We start from the raw sequence: 14,294 nt of genomic DNA, 5'->3' as shown, positions 1-14,294 counted from the left end.
CAACTTTGCAACTTTGTTGTGTTTTTATTCTAAACAATAACTGTGCTTACACAAAGTGACTTAAAAATAATATTTACTAGCCTTCTCTACAAGAGAAAAATAAAAAATATGCAATTAAATTCATTAAATACTAATCAAAGTACATATCCTAAATTTTCAAACATCAAAATTGTAAAAAAATCCACGCTTGGATAAATTAATTATTGACCAACATCCTTTGAGAGAGCCTTTCCCCTCAATGTCCTTAGTAAGGGAGGGCCAAAAAGAGAGGATATAATTAACATTTTTTCCTTTCAAAAATGATTGTTATATATGGTTGGTTGATAAAAACTTAAAATTTTTTCTTTGAAATACACTCGGAAATTATCATCACGTTTGGAGAAGTCAACGTCAGCTTAAAGGAAGGCTAAGTACAACACCTCCGAGCACCTGGTGAGGGACCATCATCATCACCTGCGCTGCGGCAAACCCTAACCCTTCTTCTGCTCATCTTGGTCTTCTTCTGCTGCACTCGCCATTTTTTTTTCCTCAGAAGAAGGAGAAGAAGATGAACGAGGGCAGAGACCGCGCCTCCTGCAACTACAGTGAGTCCTCTTACTGGGACAAAAGGTATGCCCAGGATCCCAAGCCTTTCGATTGGTACCAGTGCTACGCAGGCGTCTCCCCCCTGGTCAGGAAATACATCCCTTTAACTTCTCGCGTGCTCATGGTCGGCTGTGGCAACGCAGGTAAGCACACACCCGCCCTCCCCCTGAGAGAGAGAGAGAGAGAGAGAGAGAGAGAGAGAGAGAGAGTTATGCACCCTAAGAAGACTATCCAACTTGCTCTCATCTTGTTTTCAGATAGGGAGAAAAATCAATATTTGAGATTCCGGATCTGCCCTAAATTTGGCAAGCCACGAAGGGGGAGCCTGTGAGCCTAGGAAGGAGTAGGGAAACCTTTCTTGTAAGGAAAACGTTTTTTTAAAGCAGCCTCGAGCCCTTTTTTCTTCCCATACCCTGGCTGTCACTGTCCAAGGGAATTGGAGCAGATTTTGAGGCAGGTGGTGATAGAATGTGCAGCGGAAGAAGGGAAAGTGGAAACACATGAGAGAGAGTGAGAGAGAGAGATGGAGAGGAAACACAGGTGAGAACCTGCTCTCAATATCATCACCAAAAGGAATACATGTCCCGAGCAAGAGGGGAGAACCTCGTAAGTGAGTGACTGCAGCTAGACAAGCTAGGCAAGCAATGCTAAGCAGTGAAATATGAGGGAGGCATGCCGGCTATATATACTACTATATGTAGGCAGCCGACTGGAGCAAAAGACCTCCATGATTGCGAAAAATACCCAGGACAATAAATGGGGAATAAATATGGGTAAAATATGAGTGAGGGGTGACCAGCCCCTCTGACTAACATGGTCAGCCCTAGAGGCTAAAATAGGACACCAAATAGGAAGCCAGCAAGTAGGGGATGATATCTAACACCCCCTCTTAGCACCGGATGCTGAGCAAACTCCAAGAAGCCAGAGACGCTGTCCTTGATCAAAGATAAAAGACTGCAGAAACAGGAACCAAGAAAGCTCCACAAGCAATCGCCTCAGCAACTCAGCTACAAAAGCAACAGAACAAGCTGCCAGGTACACCGCTTTGGAAGAAAACAACCATATAGGCTGCGACGTGCTGTGCAATAATGGTTCCGAACCCAAGTGTAAGAACACTCCCCGAAGTCGAATGTCGTGTATCCAGCCTAGAGAAGGTATGAAAAACATCATAACCAACCAAGATCAAATCCTGTATATATCAATCCTGGGAGTAGCAAGTTGCTCCTCACTGGAACACTCAAAAAATAGAGTCAATCTGCTCCAACTTTGTACCAAGAGTAGCCAAATGCTGTATAAAAGCATCCTCTGAAAAGGTCGGCATCGCAAGATGTAAAGACTCTGTAAAAAGATGGGGTCCATCTGCACAAACTCCATAACATGAGTTGCCCAATGCTGTACATAAGTACACACTACTGAGGTGGGCATCGCAAGATGAAAGAACTCCACATCCCTCTCTGAAAAAAGAAATCGTCGGACTGGTACAAGCCCAACCTGATTCTAATCCAAATCCAAAAACTCTGAAAGTACCACTATGTCCCAGGCACGGTTAGCAACCACAAATCCAAAGCATCCCATTGGGTCCAAAAAACCATCCTCCAAAACAACAAGCCTGCAGAACTGGCAGGGGAAGAGGCATCCTTAGAAGCATCACAAAGAGATGCAGAGATAGACTCCTCACAACGAGGAAGGGAAGCAGGAATATAAACTGCAGTGGTAACAAAGTCCTCAAAAGCATCATAGATAGCAGAAGACTTTACCAGAAGTAGAACTAGATCCCAAGAATCAGCAACAAAATAAAGGATCCATATGAAAGGATCACACCGCAAAAGGGCAAAACACCCTCCTTGTTTTGCAAATACTGCAAAGAACACAAGCTCGGACAAAATAAACTCTGCTCAGGATCTCTGAAAAGATCACTGCTCTCCTCCGAATAACTGTAAACTCCTTTCAAAGAAAGTCTCCACAGATACAACACAGCTCTTGAAATTGATCCTCAAGTGAAGTAGCCGGAGAAAGGTCTCCTCTGAGTGTAAAAAACTCCTGGGGGAAGCAAAAGGCAGCCAAAATACTGCTATCCAGCAAAAATCCACCGCCAATAGAAGGCAAGGAACATCTAGAAAACGGGAAACCGTGTAGGCAAGGAACAAAACACAAGTATAGATGCTCCAAAATCAGCAAAACGCTGATTGAAATCTGTAACTTAGAATCCTCCTCAAGTACCGAACTGCCTCCAAAGCCACAATCGAAACAAGAAACCCCCCCTGCAAGTGATCTGTGTCCACTGGAGAAGAAAACGCAGCCAAACAACGGCTACAAACCTGAAAATTCAAGTCAACCAGTGTCCACACCTCCTATGAGGAAAAACGCTGAAGAGAAGGTGCCTTCGGGTCCAACGGATGAAGCCCAAGTTAAGGTAGAGCTACCAGCAAGATCGGTTTAGAAAAACGCAGCAACCATGGCTGCAAATCTGAAAACGCAGAAGTATAAGGGGTTGCAGAATGGGCTGATTATGGAAACGCTGAAGTCTTAGATCAAGAACTCCTGCAGAAAACAATCCGGGGGTGGGAGGGATGGCACAAGATAACCAGAAAGGATAGGCAAAAGGGAGCCGAGAGAGCTCCAAGATCAGGGCTGGGAAAGCAAGCCCAAACAGGCCAAAAAACGCAGCCTGTTTGGGACAGCTATGTTGCTGTCCAGTCCTGAGAAAAAAAACGCCTGAGAAACCCCTGGAAGGTGCCACCAAAGACAGGTATGCTGTCCAGAAAAACACCCTTGTCAGGCTGCCAAGAAGCTGCAAATTGACATCCTGAAGAGAGGAAACTGCAGCCCACTGGATGGGGATCAATCAGCCCTCGAAGAAACGCAAGCTTCAACGCATGAACAAAAAAAACGCAGATCTGTCCATGGGCGGAAAAACGTAGAACTGAAGTGGTAGAGGAGGGAGCATCCAACGCTGAAAATCACCGGCGCTCTGATACCATGATAGAATGTGCAGTGGAAGAAGGGAAAGTGGAAACACAAGAGAGAGAGTGAGAGAGAGATGGAGAGGAAACACAAGTGAGAACTTGCTCTCAATATCATCACCAAAAGGAATACATGTCCCAAGCAAGAGGGGAGAACCTCGTAAGTGAGGGACTGTAGCTAGACAAGCTAGGCAAGCAATGCTAAGCAGTGAAGTATGAGGGAGGCATGCCGGCTATAGATACTACTACATGTAGGTAGCCGATTGGAGCAAAAGACCTCCACGTCCTGGAAAAATACTTAGGACAATAAATGGGTAAATATGAGTGAGGGGTGACCAGCCCCTCTCACTAACATGGTCAGCTCTAGAGGCTAAAATAGGACACCAAATAGGAAGCCAACAAGTAGGGGATGATATCGAACAGGTGGGAATAGATTTCGAGGAGCATGATTTGGACTACTCAGCAGTATTTCTGACAACTTAGCAGGGCTTGGAAGAAATTCTAATGATTTTGACGTGTATGCTTTGCTTCACTTGATGGTGCAGATTGAGCCTTCATCAACTTGAGATAATGTTGATGGTAAGGTTTTTTTTTTTTTTTTTTTGGGGGGGGGGGGGGTTGGAGGGGCTACATGCTGCTCGCCTAGGAGATGTCGAGGAGGGTTTGCTGCAGAGAGCTATGGTAGTGGAGGACAGTAGTCGAGGAAGACAATTACCTACCTTTCTTCAACATGCTAAGTGGAAGTGTCCTGATTATGTGTTGGAAAGTCCTGACCTTGGCCGTCACTGTAAAAGGAGCAGATTTCGAGGTGGGAGCAGATGTTAGAGGAGCACGATTTGGACCACTTAGCAGTATTTCTGACAACTTAGCAAGGCCTGGAAGAAATTCAAATGATTTTGACGCGTACGTGTAGCTTCACTTTTGCTTGAGAAAGATGTGTGCATTGGATGGTGCATTCATCGACTGGGGACAATGTTGATGGCAAGGTTTTTTTTTGGGGGGGGGGGTGGGGTGGGGGGAAGGGCTACACGCTGCTTGAGCTGAACTGCCCAAGAGATGTAGAGGAGGGTGGCAATGAAATGTTGCTGTAGTGGAAGCGTGTTGATTATGTGCTGCAATTAATGCTAATCAACACTCAGACTAAGGATGCACAAAGAGAAGGGACCCATTGCACTTCATGCCCAATGCAGTAGTCATTTGAGTGGAGATGAAGTTGTCGATAGAGCATGAATAAGGCGGGCTGATTTTGAAGTTGCCCCTATGCTGTGCATACTACTCTATCCTTGCTTGCATGACCTGGATTGCCTTGCACAATGGGGCACCATGCTCACATGCACTTTAGGCTCATTTGCTTTCTTGACATTCTTTGTACATTGACACGACATGTGGACTTTACTACCACATTTAAAGCATTTGCCCTCTCACATCATGTACTACGCCCTTTGCTGCTTGAGACAACCCAAATGTGCTCCTCTTGTTCCATGGCTCCTACTCATTGGCATTTACAGCTATGAGAGCTCATCAATGCATAATGGCATCATTAGAGTACTCAATGGTATAAAGGCAATGCCAATAGCTTGTAAAAAGATCAATGGCATGAAATTAAGGCTTCTTTATGAAACCCCAAATCTTGAGCCATAGAATCAAGAAAGAGTCAATTCTTGCAAGAATTAAGCCATTGAGATGCAAGATGAACCTCAGGAAGGTTCCTAGGCAGTTGTCGCATTTGCACATCGGGATGTACTATTTCGTGGTTTGTGTGAGCGAGTTTGCCCGTTTCCGCTCCCAGTAGCCACACCAAGTAGTATGGCCATTACTCCTTTGCTTCACAATGGTTAGAAAGCTTAACCAAACACTCACAGGCTACGAAACCCTAGAAGCACGGGTGACAGAGAAACAACTATAGGCGGTGATGAGTTTTTTTTTAATTTTTTTTGAAACACTCTCACATCCACGACCAAAAATGCTTACCTTTACACCATATCCAAGGTGTCCATGGGATGAAAAAATGATCAAAACCCTTTAAATTTGTCTCAAATTAAGCCTGTTTGATGCCCAGTTTGATCTCAAGCTCACCATAGCTTGGATTCTTAGCAACAAACTTGAACATTATCCATGCTTGCACCAAAACTTTCAGGAAAAGTTGGGGAAGATCAAGAAAAACCAAGAAAATCAAGAACCTCACATTTTTTTTTTGAATTTTTTGCAAGAAATGGAAGAAAGAAAGAAGGTGAATATGGATCAAGAGCTAGGCTCTGATACCAATGCAAGAAAGGTTAGCACTCAATGGAGATGGAGTGTACACATCCTAGCATTCAGTGCATGGAATCACACATGAGTAGTCTTACTCACACCATTTTTGGCATCTCTAGAATTCATGTGTGTGGATAGGCTTTGGATGCCCAAAAGATCAAGAATGTACAAGCTTTGGGAATGAGGGATTATCCAGTACAAAGGACCAAGTGTTGGTAGCATGGTCCAGGCACTCGAGACGATTTCTTGGACACAGAAATGGGCTTTGGAGCTCAAGTGTCAAGTGGAGAGTATATATATGGCGAACTCTTGAGGATTTGGAAGAGATCGAGCAATGAAACAGGTTCCTACGTGGTGCCTACATGTATTTCTCATGTGGTGGAACACAAAGAGATCATCTCCTAAAGTTTAGGGAACGTTGCTATTTTTAGCAATCTCTGATGGAATTTCCGTTCGCGTCATTACCTCTGGAATTCAACAAAGATCGAGTATTGCCAAAGTGCCATTGTGAAATAAGCTATCATCTGGGATATTTTTAGAGCTTGAAGATTGTGGAATTTTTGGCCTTTAGATTTGGGACATGTGGCAGATAAGAGGATAAAAGTGAGACAAACGTCCTCACAACTCTACACATGGCATTGTAACATTTTCTTGCTTATTTGAACATGAGAGAGTTATCTCTTGGGCGAGTTTGAGCTTTAAGCAAGTTTTTGGAGGCTGAAAACTCTGATTTTTCTCCATTTCTTTTTATTTCTAAGCCCACCATAGCCATATCTAGTTTGGGGAAGATGATTTTCACTACTTTACACCATCTTATATACCCCGGATGGCTGTTTTTCAGCAAAACAATCCTAAAGCTTGTTGAAATTTCTAGTTTTATGCGATATACTGATAGAATGTGCAGCAGAAGAAGGGAAAGTAGAAACATAGGAGAGAGAGAGAGACGGAGAGGAAACATAGGTGAGAACCTGCTCTCAATATCATCACCAAAAGGAGTACATATCCCGAGCAAGAGGAGAGAAAACCTTGTATGTGAGGGATTGCAGCAAACAATGCTAAGCAAGTAGCGAAGAATGAGGGAGGCAAGCCAGCTATATATATGCCCATATGAAGGCAACCGATAGGGAAAAGGGTCCTCCACGACCAGGGAAAAAAGCCCAAGACTCCATAAAATGGGAAATAATATGGGAAAACATATCTGAGGGGTGACCAGCCCCTCTAGCTAACATGGTCAGTCCTAGAGGCTAAAATAGGACACCAAATAGGAAGCCACCAGAAGGGGATGATGTCTAATACCCCCTCTCAACACTGGATGCTGAGTGAACTCCAAGAAGCTAGAGACGCTGTCTTCCATCAAAGATGAAAGACTGCAGAAACAGGTACCAAGAAAGCTCCACAAGCAATCTCTTCAGCAACTTTGCTACAAAAGCAACAGAACAAGCTGCCAGGTATACCGCTCCTATGGAAGAAAACAACTACGTAGGTTGCGAAAAGTTGCTCCAAATAATGCTTCCAAACTCAAGTTCAAGAACACTCCTCGAAGTCGAATGTCGTGTATCCAGCTTGGAGAAGGTATGAAAAAACTCATAACCAACCAAGATCAGATCCTGTATATAATCAATCCTGGGAGAAGCAAGCTGCTTGTAAACCGGCCTTCAGAAACCAAAGGGCGGTGGAACAAACACTCGCACATAAAACACTTCAGCGCCATTGAGGACCTAGAAAAGGAAAACAAACAAAGGGAGATAGAGTGCTCCTGCAAACAGTACACGGACACCGATTGGCCCCAAATCGCAGTGGCGCCCCTTGCGGTATTTCTTTAATTGATTAAAAGAGCTTTGATTACAATATAAGGCTGGGAACTCAGCCGTCTCAGTAGAACCCCTGAAGCCTGCAAAGAACCTGCATCTGGCTTCTTCTCCACTCGGCATCCTCAAACAAGTCCAGCCATTGTTCATATCAAAAGGCTCTCTCACATTGAGTCTGCATACAGAAGCTTTCTCCCATGATCAAGGCTGCCACAACCATCCATAGCCTCTCACACTATGAACAGCATCACACCCTGACACATCCAGTGCTTCTGCATCACAACACAGACTCCCAAACTGTCTCTCAAAAGAGTACTCGCATCACAGCACAGCATACCATACAGTTGACACACCTGTACAAACCCTCTCTACCATCCAAGGGTACTATCCATCTCTGTCATGGATTCCCTGTCCCCTGTCCTATCAGTAGCAAGGCTATACCAAACATGTGTCCACTCCTGTACCTTCTGCCTGCATGTGACCTTTCTCCTGGAGAAACCCAAAAACATGTCTCTTGGAGAAAACCTATGACCTGTTTCCAGGCCTGTTTCCCTTTGAAACTTCTGTCCTGTTTCCATACATCTAGTTACCTGTTCCCTCATGAAACATCTGGCAACATAGAGATGCCCATAACTGTAGGTCCCACTGTTCCTTTCTAGCAGGAAGAAAACAATCTGCTCCATGAGCACGCAGCCATGCGAGCTTGCATCACTCCCATGCCAAGAAACATATTCAAGTGACCTGTACTTGCAGCCAAAAACCCAAGTACATTGCTGAATTTGCGACCAAACAAAAACAGCCCATAAACTGTCCCAAAACAGTCCCGAATCAAAGCATAGAAAGGCTGAAAGTTCCATCAGTTGAACGCCATCGACATGATGTCTATGTTCATGGAAAAACAGCCCTTGTCCACCTTTGTAGCAAGAGAAACCAACCCTTGTCTACTCTTTAGCAGAGGGAGAGAAAGAAAGAGAGAGAGAGACAGAAAGCGGTACTGGCTGTCCCCACATGTACGCCCTTGTTTCACCTGCAGTTCCCTCTTTCCAAAAGAGCCTCTCATGCCCTGCTTATCTGCGCAGCTTTTCACCAAGAAAGGGGAGAGTCCCACGCTCAGATCAGCCACTGCCCAACTGTCCTCTCTTCCACGCTGCCGCCTTGTACCTGCAGTTCAGCCCACGTGCATCCACCATGCAACTGACTAGGCCCTGCAGTCCAGCCCCTTGCGCATAGAGAAGAACATGCGCTGCTCTGTCCAGCGCTGCCTGTACACGCCTGCAGCAGAACTGTCCTGCGCCAGAATCTGTCCTGTCCGTACAGCTGTCTGTACAGCTGTCCGTCCAGCCGCCCACCCTTTCCAAGAGAAAAACACATGTGCAAGCTGCAGTCGACTCTTAGCAAGAGAGAGAGAGAAAAGCCAACGTGCTGTTCATCCCCATGTTTCCTTGCAGCCCACCTCTTCCAAAAAGCACACGTTTCCTCAAGAGTTAGGCGCCTACTTGCCTGCCAGCCCCTCCTCTTTCCCAAAAAGCACACGTGGCCCCAAAATAGCTTATGGGCCATGTTTTCTTCATAAAAGGCATTAAAAATTACTTTAAAGGTTTTTAAAACCTTTTAAGTTAAAATTCCTTTGCCCCCTTTAACACATGGGGTTATCCACACATGGGCCTCCATCTTCACTCCCACCTGATGCCATTCACACTGTCCACCATGTCCCCGTGCACACCTGCATCTTGTCCAAAGAAAAACACAGGGTCATGACATACCCCCCTCTTGAAAAATGGCAAGCGTCCTCGATTGCACTCAATGGCACAGTAAAGCATCTCATGAGCAAAGACTCCCATATGGCAAAAACAATGGCCTTCCAATGCATCTGGATGATAGAACAATCATCCTGCACAATAAGCCACACTGTCCTCTTGCTTGTTCCTTCAGAACCTACAGCAAAAGTCTAAAACCAAATGGAAACACGTTACCTGTGTTAGCCAAAAACAAAACCATGCATCATTCTACATATGGCACACATATGCATGACACACATATGCATTCGCAAACAATATGCTCCTCAAGATGCTCTACCTATTCCAAAGTAACAGTCTAAGGGCTGCTCGCAAGCCTTACGCCCATGGGCATCCCGCAAGACCCACGACTGAAGGTAAAACATGAGCATATGAAAGCACTCAATGCATCCAAACACTACATCTACCAAGTACTTTCCCACATATGTCTCATGGCCATCCCGCAGGAGTTACACCCCATGAACATAATAAAGCACTTGATGCATCATACCAACATACATGCAGCACATGACACAATGCAAAGTATTTCCCAAAGTATTCTCAATGATACCAGGATCCAATGGCACCAGAATACAACAATACCTCTACCTCAAAAAGTGAATGCATACATGCACAAACAGAGTTCGATCCACATATCCATGAATCAAACCAACTCTAGGACTGCTCGTAAGACTTATGTCCTCCATAAAGTTATCCATAGTTGCAGTTAGAGTTCCAGGTGCGCGTGACTGTGAACCATACTCAACCACCATCTCGAGTGACTAGTACACAATACCATAGAAGTCCCATAAGCAGATGTACTGTCAGCCTCAGTACCTTCGGGTGAATACAAAGATGTCACCAAGCGACTCCTAGATAACAAATGAGCCTGTCTGTAACAACAAGGGAGTGGAGGTGCTACCCCCCTCTTGAGCATCAGGCAATGCTCCAGACCTATGCTCTGCTGAACCTGAATGAGTCGTAACAAGAGTCGACTCCAACTCATAGGCATCAAGATAAAGCTGCAACTCCTGAGGTGAATCTGCTAAGTCACCCTCCTCCATCCACTTCGCATCCATCAGTGAACCTCCTCCATTCACTTCGTATCCATCAGTGAACAGCTCTTGAACTTCACAGGATAGCGACGGGAAACCTTACCCTGTACCTTTCTTTCCTTAAGTGCCAGTATACGCTCAGGAATAAGAACCTCGTCAAGTTCCTCCACTTCCATCTGAGCCCTATCTGATACATCATCAGGCACCCAAAACCTGCTTGCACTCCACCCAAGTGATAAGCACAAGTCCTCGATGAAGCATAGTAGATCACCACTGTCTTCCGAACCCATGAAGCCTCTATGGGTGACAAATTGTCGAAAGCCATAGCCTTCAACGCATCTCCTGCACCATAACACTTCAACTGCTTCTTGTTCCTGGCCGACTACTTCTTGTCCTTGGTGTCTTTTCTCCTGAGCTTCATCTTCAGCTCTTGCTCTTCACCTCATATAGGCAAAGACACAAAATCTTGTACAGTGTCCTGCACTTCCTTTCCACTTTCCTCATGTTGAAGCTTTTGATGTGACTCTCATGAGACAACCACGAGCTCACCCCCTTAGGAAAGTTGGCGATTGTCCCGACCAAAGCAACCACGGACTCGCCCACTTGAGAAAGTCGACGATGTGTCCCGGCAACGGAACCTTGTAAACCGGCCTTCAGAAACCAAAGGGCGGTGGAACAAACACTCGCACATAAAACACTTCAGCGCCATTGAGGACCTAGAAAAGGAAAACAAACAAAGGGAGATAGAGTGCTCCTGCAAACAGTACACGGACACCGATTGGCCCCAAATCGCAGTGGCGCCCCTTGCGGTATTTCTTTAATTGATTAAAAGAGCTTTGATTACAATATAAGGCTGGGAACTCAGCCGTCTCAGTAGAACCCCTGAAGCCTGCAAAGAACCTGCATCTGGCTTCTTCTCCACTCGGCATCCTCAAACAAGTCCAGCCATTGTTCATATCGAAAGGCTCTCTCACATTGAGTTTGCATACAGAAGCTTTCTCCCATGATCAAGGCTGCCACAACCATCCATAGCCTCTCACACTATGAACAGCATCACACCCTGACACATCCAGTGCTTCTACATCACAACACAGACTCCCAAACTGTCTCTCAAAAGAGTACTCGCATCACAGCACAGCATACCATACAGTTGACACACCTGTACAAACCCTCTCTACCATCCAAGGGTACTATCCATCTCTGTCATGGATTCCCTGTCCCCTGTCCTATCAGTAGCAAGGCTGTACCAAACATGTGTCCACTCCTGTACCTTCTGCCTGCATGTGACCTTTCTCCTGGAGAAACCCAAAAACATGTCTCTTCGAGAAAACCTACGACCTGTTTCCAGGCCTGTTTCCCTTTGAAACTTCTGTCCTGTTTCCATACATCTAGTTACCTGTTCCCTCATGAAACATCTGGCAACATAGAGATGCCCATAACTGTAGGTCCCACTGTTCCTTTCTAGCAGGAAGAAAACAATCTGCTCCATGAGCACGCAGCCATGCGAGCTTGCATCACTCCCATGCCAAGAAACATATTCAAGTGACCTGTACTTGCAGCCAAAAACCCAAGTACATTGCTGAATTTGCGACCAAACAAAAACAGCCCATAAACTGTCCCAAAACAGTCCCGAATCAAAGCATAGAAAGGCTGAAAGTTCCATCAGTTGAACGCCATCGACATGATGTCTATATTCATGGAAAAACAGCCCTTGTCCACCTTTGTAGCAAGAGAAACCAACCCTTGTCTACTCTTTAGCAGAGGGAGAGAAAGAAAGAGAGAGAGAGAGAAAGCGGTACTGGCTGTCCCCACATGTACGCCCTTGTTTCACCTGCAGTTCCCTCTTTCCAAAAGAGCCTCTCATGCCCTGCTTATCTGCGCACCTTTTCACCAAGAAAGGGGAGAGTCCCACGCTCAGATCAGCCACTGCCCAACTATCCTCTCTTCCACGCTGCCGCCTTGTACCTGTAGTTCAGCCCACGTGCATCCACCATGCAACCGACTAGGCCCTGCAGTCCAGCCCCTTGCGCATAGAGAAGAACATGCGCTGCTCTGTCCAGCGCTGCCTGTACACGCCTGCAGCAGAACTGTCCTGCGCCAGAATCTGTCCTGTCCGTACAGATGTCTGTACAGCTGTCCGTACAGTCGTACAGACCAGCATGAACTCTCCTGAGTGCAGCTACAGTCCAGCCGCCCACCCTTTCCAAGAGAAAAACACATGTGCAAGCTGCAGTCGACTCTTAGCAAGAGAGAGAGAGAAAAGCCAACGTGCTGTTCATCCCCATGTTTCCTTGCAGCCCACCTCTTCCAAAAAGCACACGTTTCCTCAAGAGTTAGGCGCCTACTTGCTTGCCAGCCCCTCCTCTTTCCCAAAAAGCACACGTGGCCCCAAAATAGCTTATGGGCCACGTTTTCTTCATAAAAGGCATTAAAAATTACTTTAAAGGTTTTTAAAACCTTTTAAGTTAAAATTCCTTTGCCCCCTTTCACACATGGGGTTATCCACACATGGGCCTCCATCTTCACTCCCACCTGATGCCATTCACATTGTCCACCATGTCCCCGTGCACACCTGCATCTTGTCCAGAGAAAAACACAGGGTCATGACACTGCTCCTCACTGGAACCCTCAAAAGAAAGAGTCAATCTGCTCCAACTCTGTACCAAGAGTAGCCAAATGCTGTACAGAAGCATCCTCTGAAAAGGTCGGCATCGCAAGATGTAAAGACTTTGTAGAAAAGATGGGGTCCATTTGCTCAAACTCCGTACCATGAGTTGCCCAAAGCTGTACATAAGCACACTTCACTGAGGTGGGCATGGCAAGATGAAAGGACTCCACATCCCCCTCTAAAAATTTATGTCGTCGGACTAGTACAAGTCCAATTTGATTCTGATCCAAATCCAAAAAACTCTGGAAGTACCACTGTGCCCCAGCCACGGTTAGCAGCCACAAATCCAAAGCATCCCATTGGGTCCAAAAAACCATCCTTCAAAACAACAAACCTGCACACTGCAACAAACCAAATGCAGAACGGACAGGGGCATCCTCAGAAGCATCACAAAGGGAGGCAGAGGTAGACTCCTCACAATGAGGAACGGAAGCAGGGATATAAACTACAGTGGTAACAAAGTCCTCAAGAGCATCACTGAGAGTAGAAGATTGTTCCATTAAGTAGAATTAAATCCCAAGAATCAGCAACAAATAAGTGATCCATGTGAAAGGATCACACCTCACAGGCAAAACACCCTCTTGACTCGGACAAAATAAACTCTGTTTAGGATCTCTGAAAAGATCACTACTCTCCTCCAAAATCTGTAAACTCCTGTCACATAAGAAAGTCTCCATAGAAACAAAACAGCTTCCGAAACTGATCCTCATGTGAAGTAGTTGGAGATGGGCCGCCTCTGAGTGTAGAAAACTCCTCTGGGAAGCAAAACGCAGCCAAAACACTGCTGTCCAGCAAAAAACAGCACTCCACCGCGAACAGAAGGCAAGGAACATGAAGAAACCGGGTAACTGTGAAGGCCAGGAACAAAACGCAAGTATCGATACTCCAAAATCAGCAAAACGCTGACTGAAATCAGAAATTCAGTAACCTCCTCAAGTACCAAACTCCTTCCAAAGACAATCCAAACAAAACACCCCCTCTGCAAGTGATCTGTGTCCACTGGAGAAGAAAACGCTGAAGAGAAGGTACCTTCGGCTCCAATGGGAGGAGCCTACTAGCAGAAACAACTCAGAAAAACGCAGCAACTATGGCTGCAAATCTGAAAATGCAGAAGTATTTGGGGCAGTAGATAGGGCTGAATATAGAAAAGGAGAAGATATATGGTACCATCAAGTCCTCAGATCAGC

General features: G+C 45.6%; 1 protein-coding gene across 2 annotated transcripts in view; it reads left to right on the top strand.

The window, feature by feature from the left end:
- The first annotated feature begins 361 nt into the window (after positions 1-361).
- LOC147606648 (uncharacterized) overlaps positions 362-14,294 on the top strand; it is a 30,651-nt gene continuing 16,718 nt past the window's right edge. For both annotated transcript variants that reach the window (XM_086791701.1, XM_086791700.1), the window contains exon 1: positions 362-728. In XM_086791701.1, coding sequence (XP_086647827.1) covers positions 548-728 — 181 coding nt within the window. In that variant the 5' untranslated portion in view covers positions 362-547. The remainder of the gene's footprint in view (positions 729-14,294) is intronic.

Source organism: Cibotium barometz, chromosome 57 (genome assembly GCF_041138505.1).
Source record: "Cibotium barometz isolate CiBa-2024 chromosome 57, ASM4113850v1, whole genome shotgun sequence".
Lineage (NCBI taxonomy): Eukaryota > Viridiplantae > Streptophyta > Polypodiopsida > Cyatheales > Cibotiaceae > Cibotium > Cibotium barometz.
Note: the sequence above shows the minus strand (reverse complement) of the source record. Positions and strands in the feature narration are given on the sequence as shown.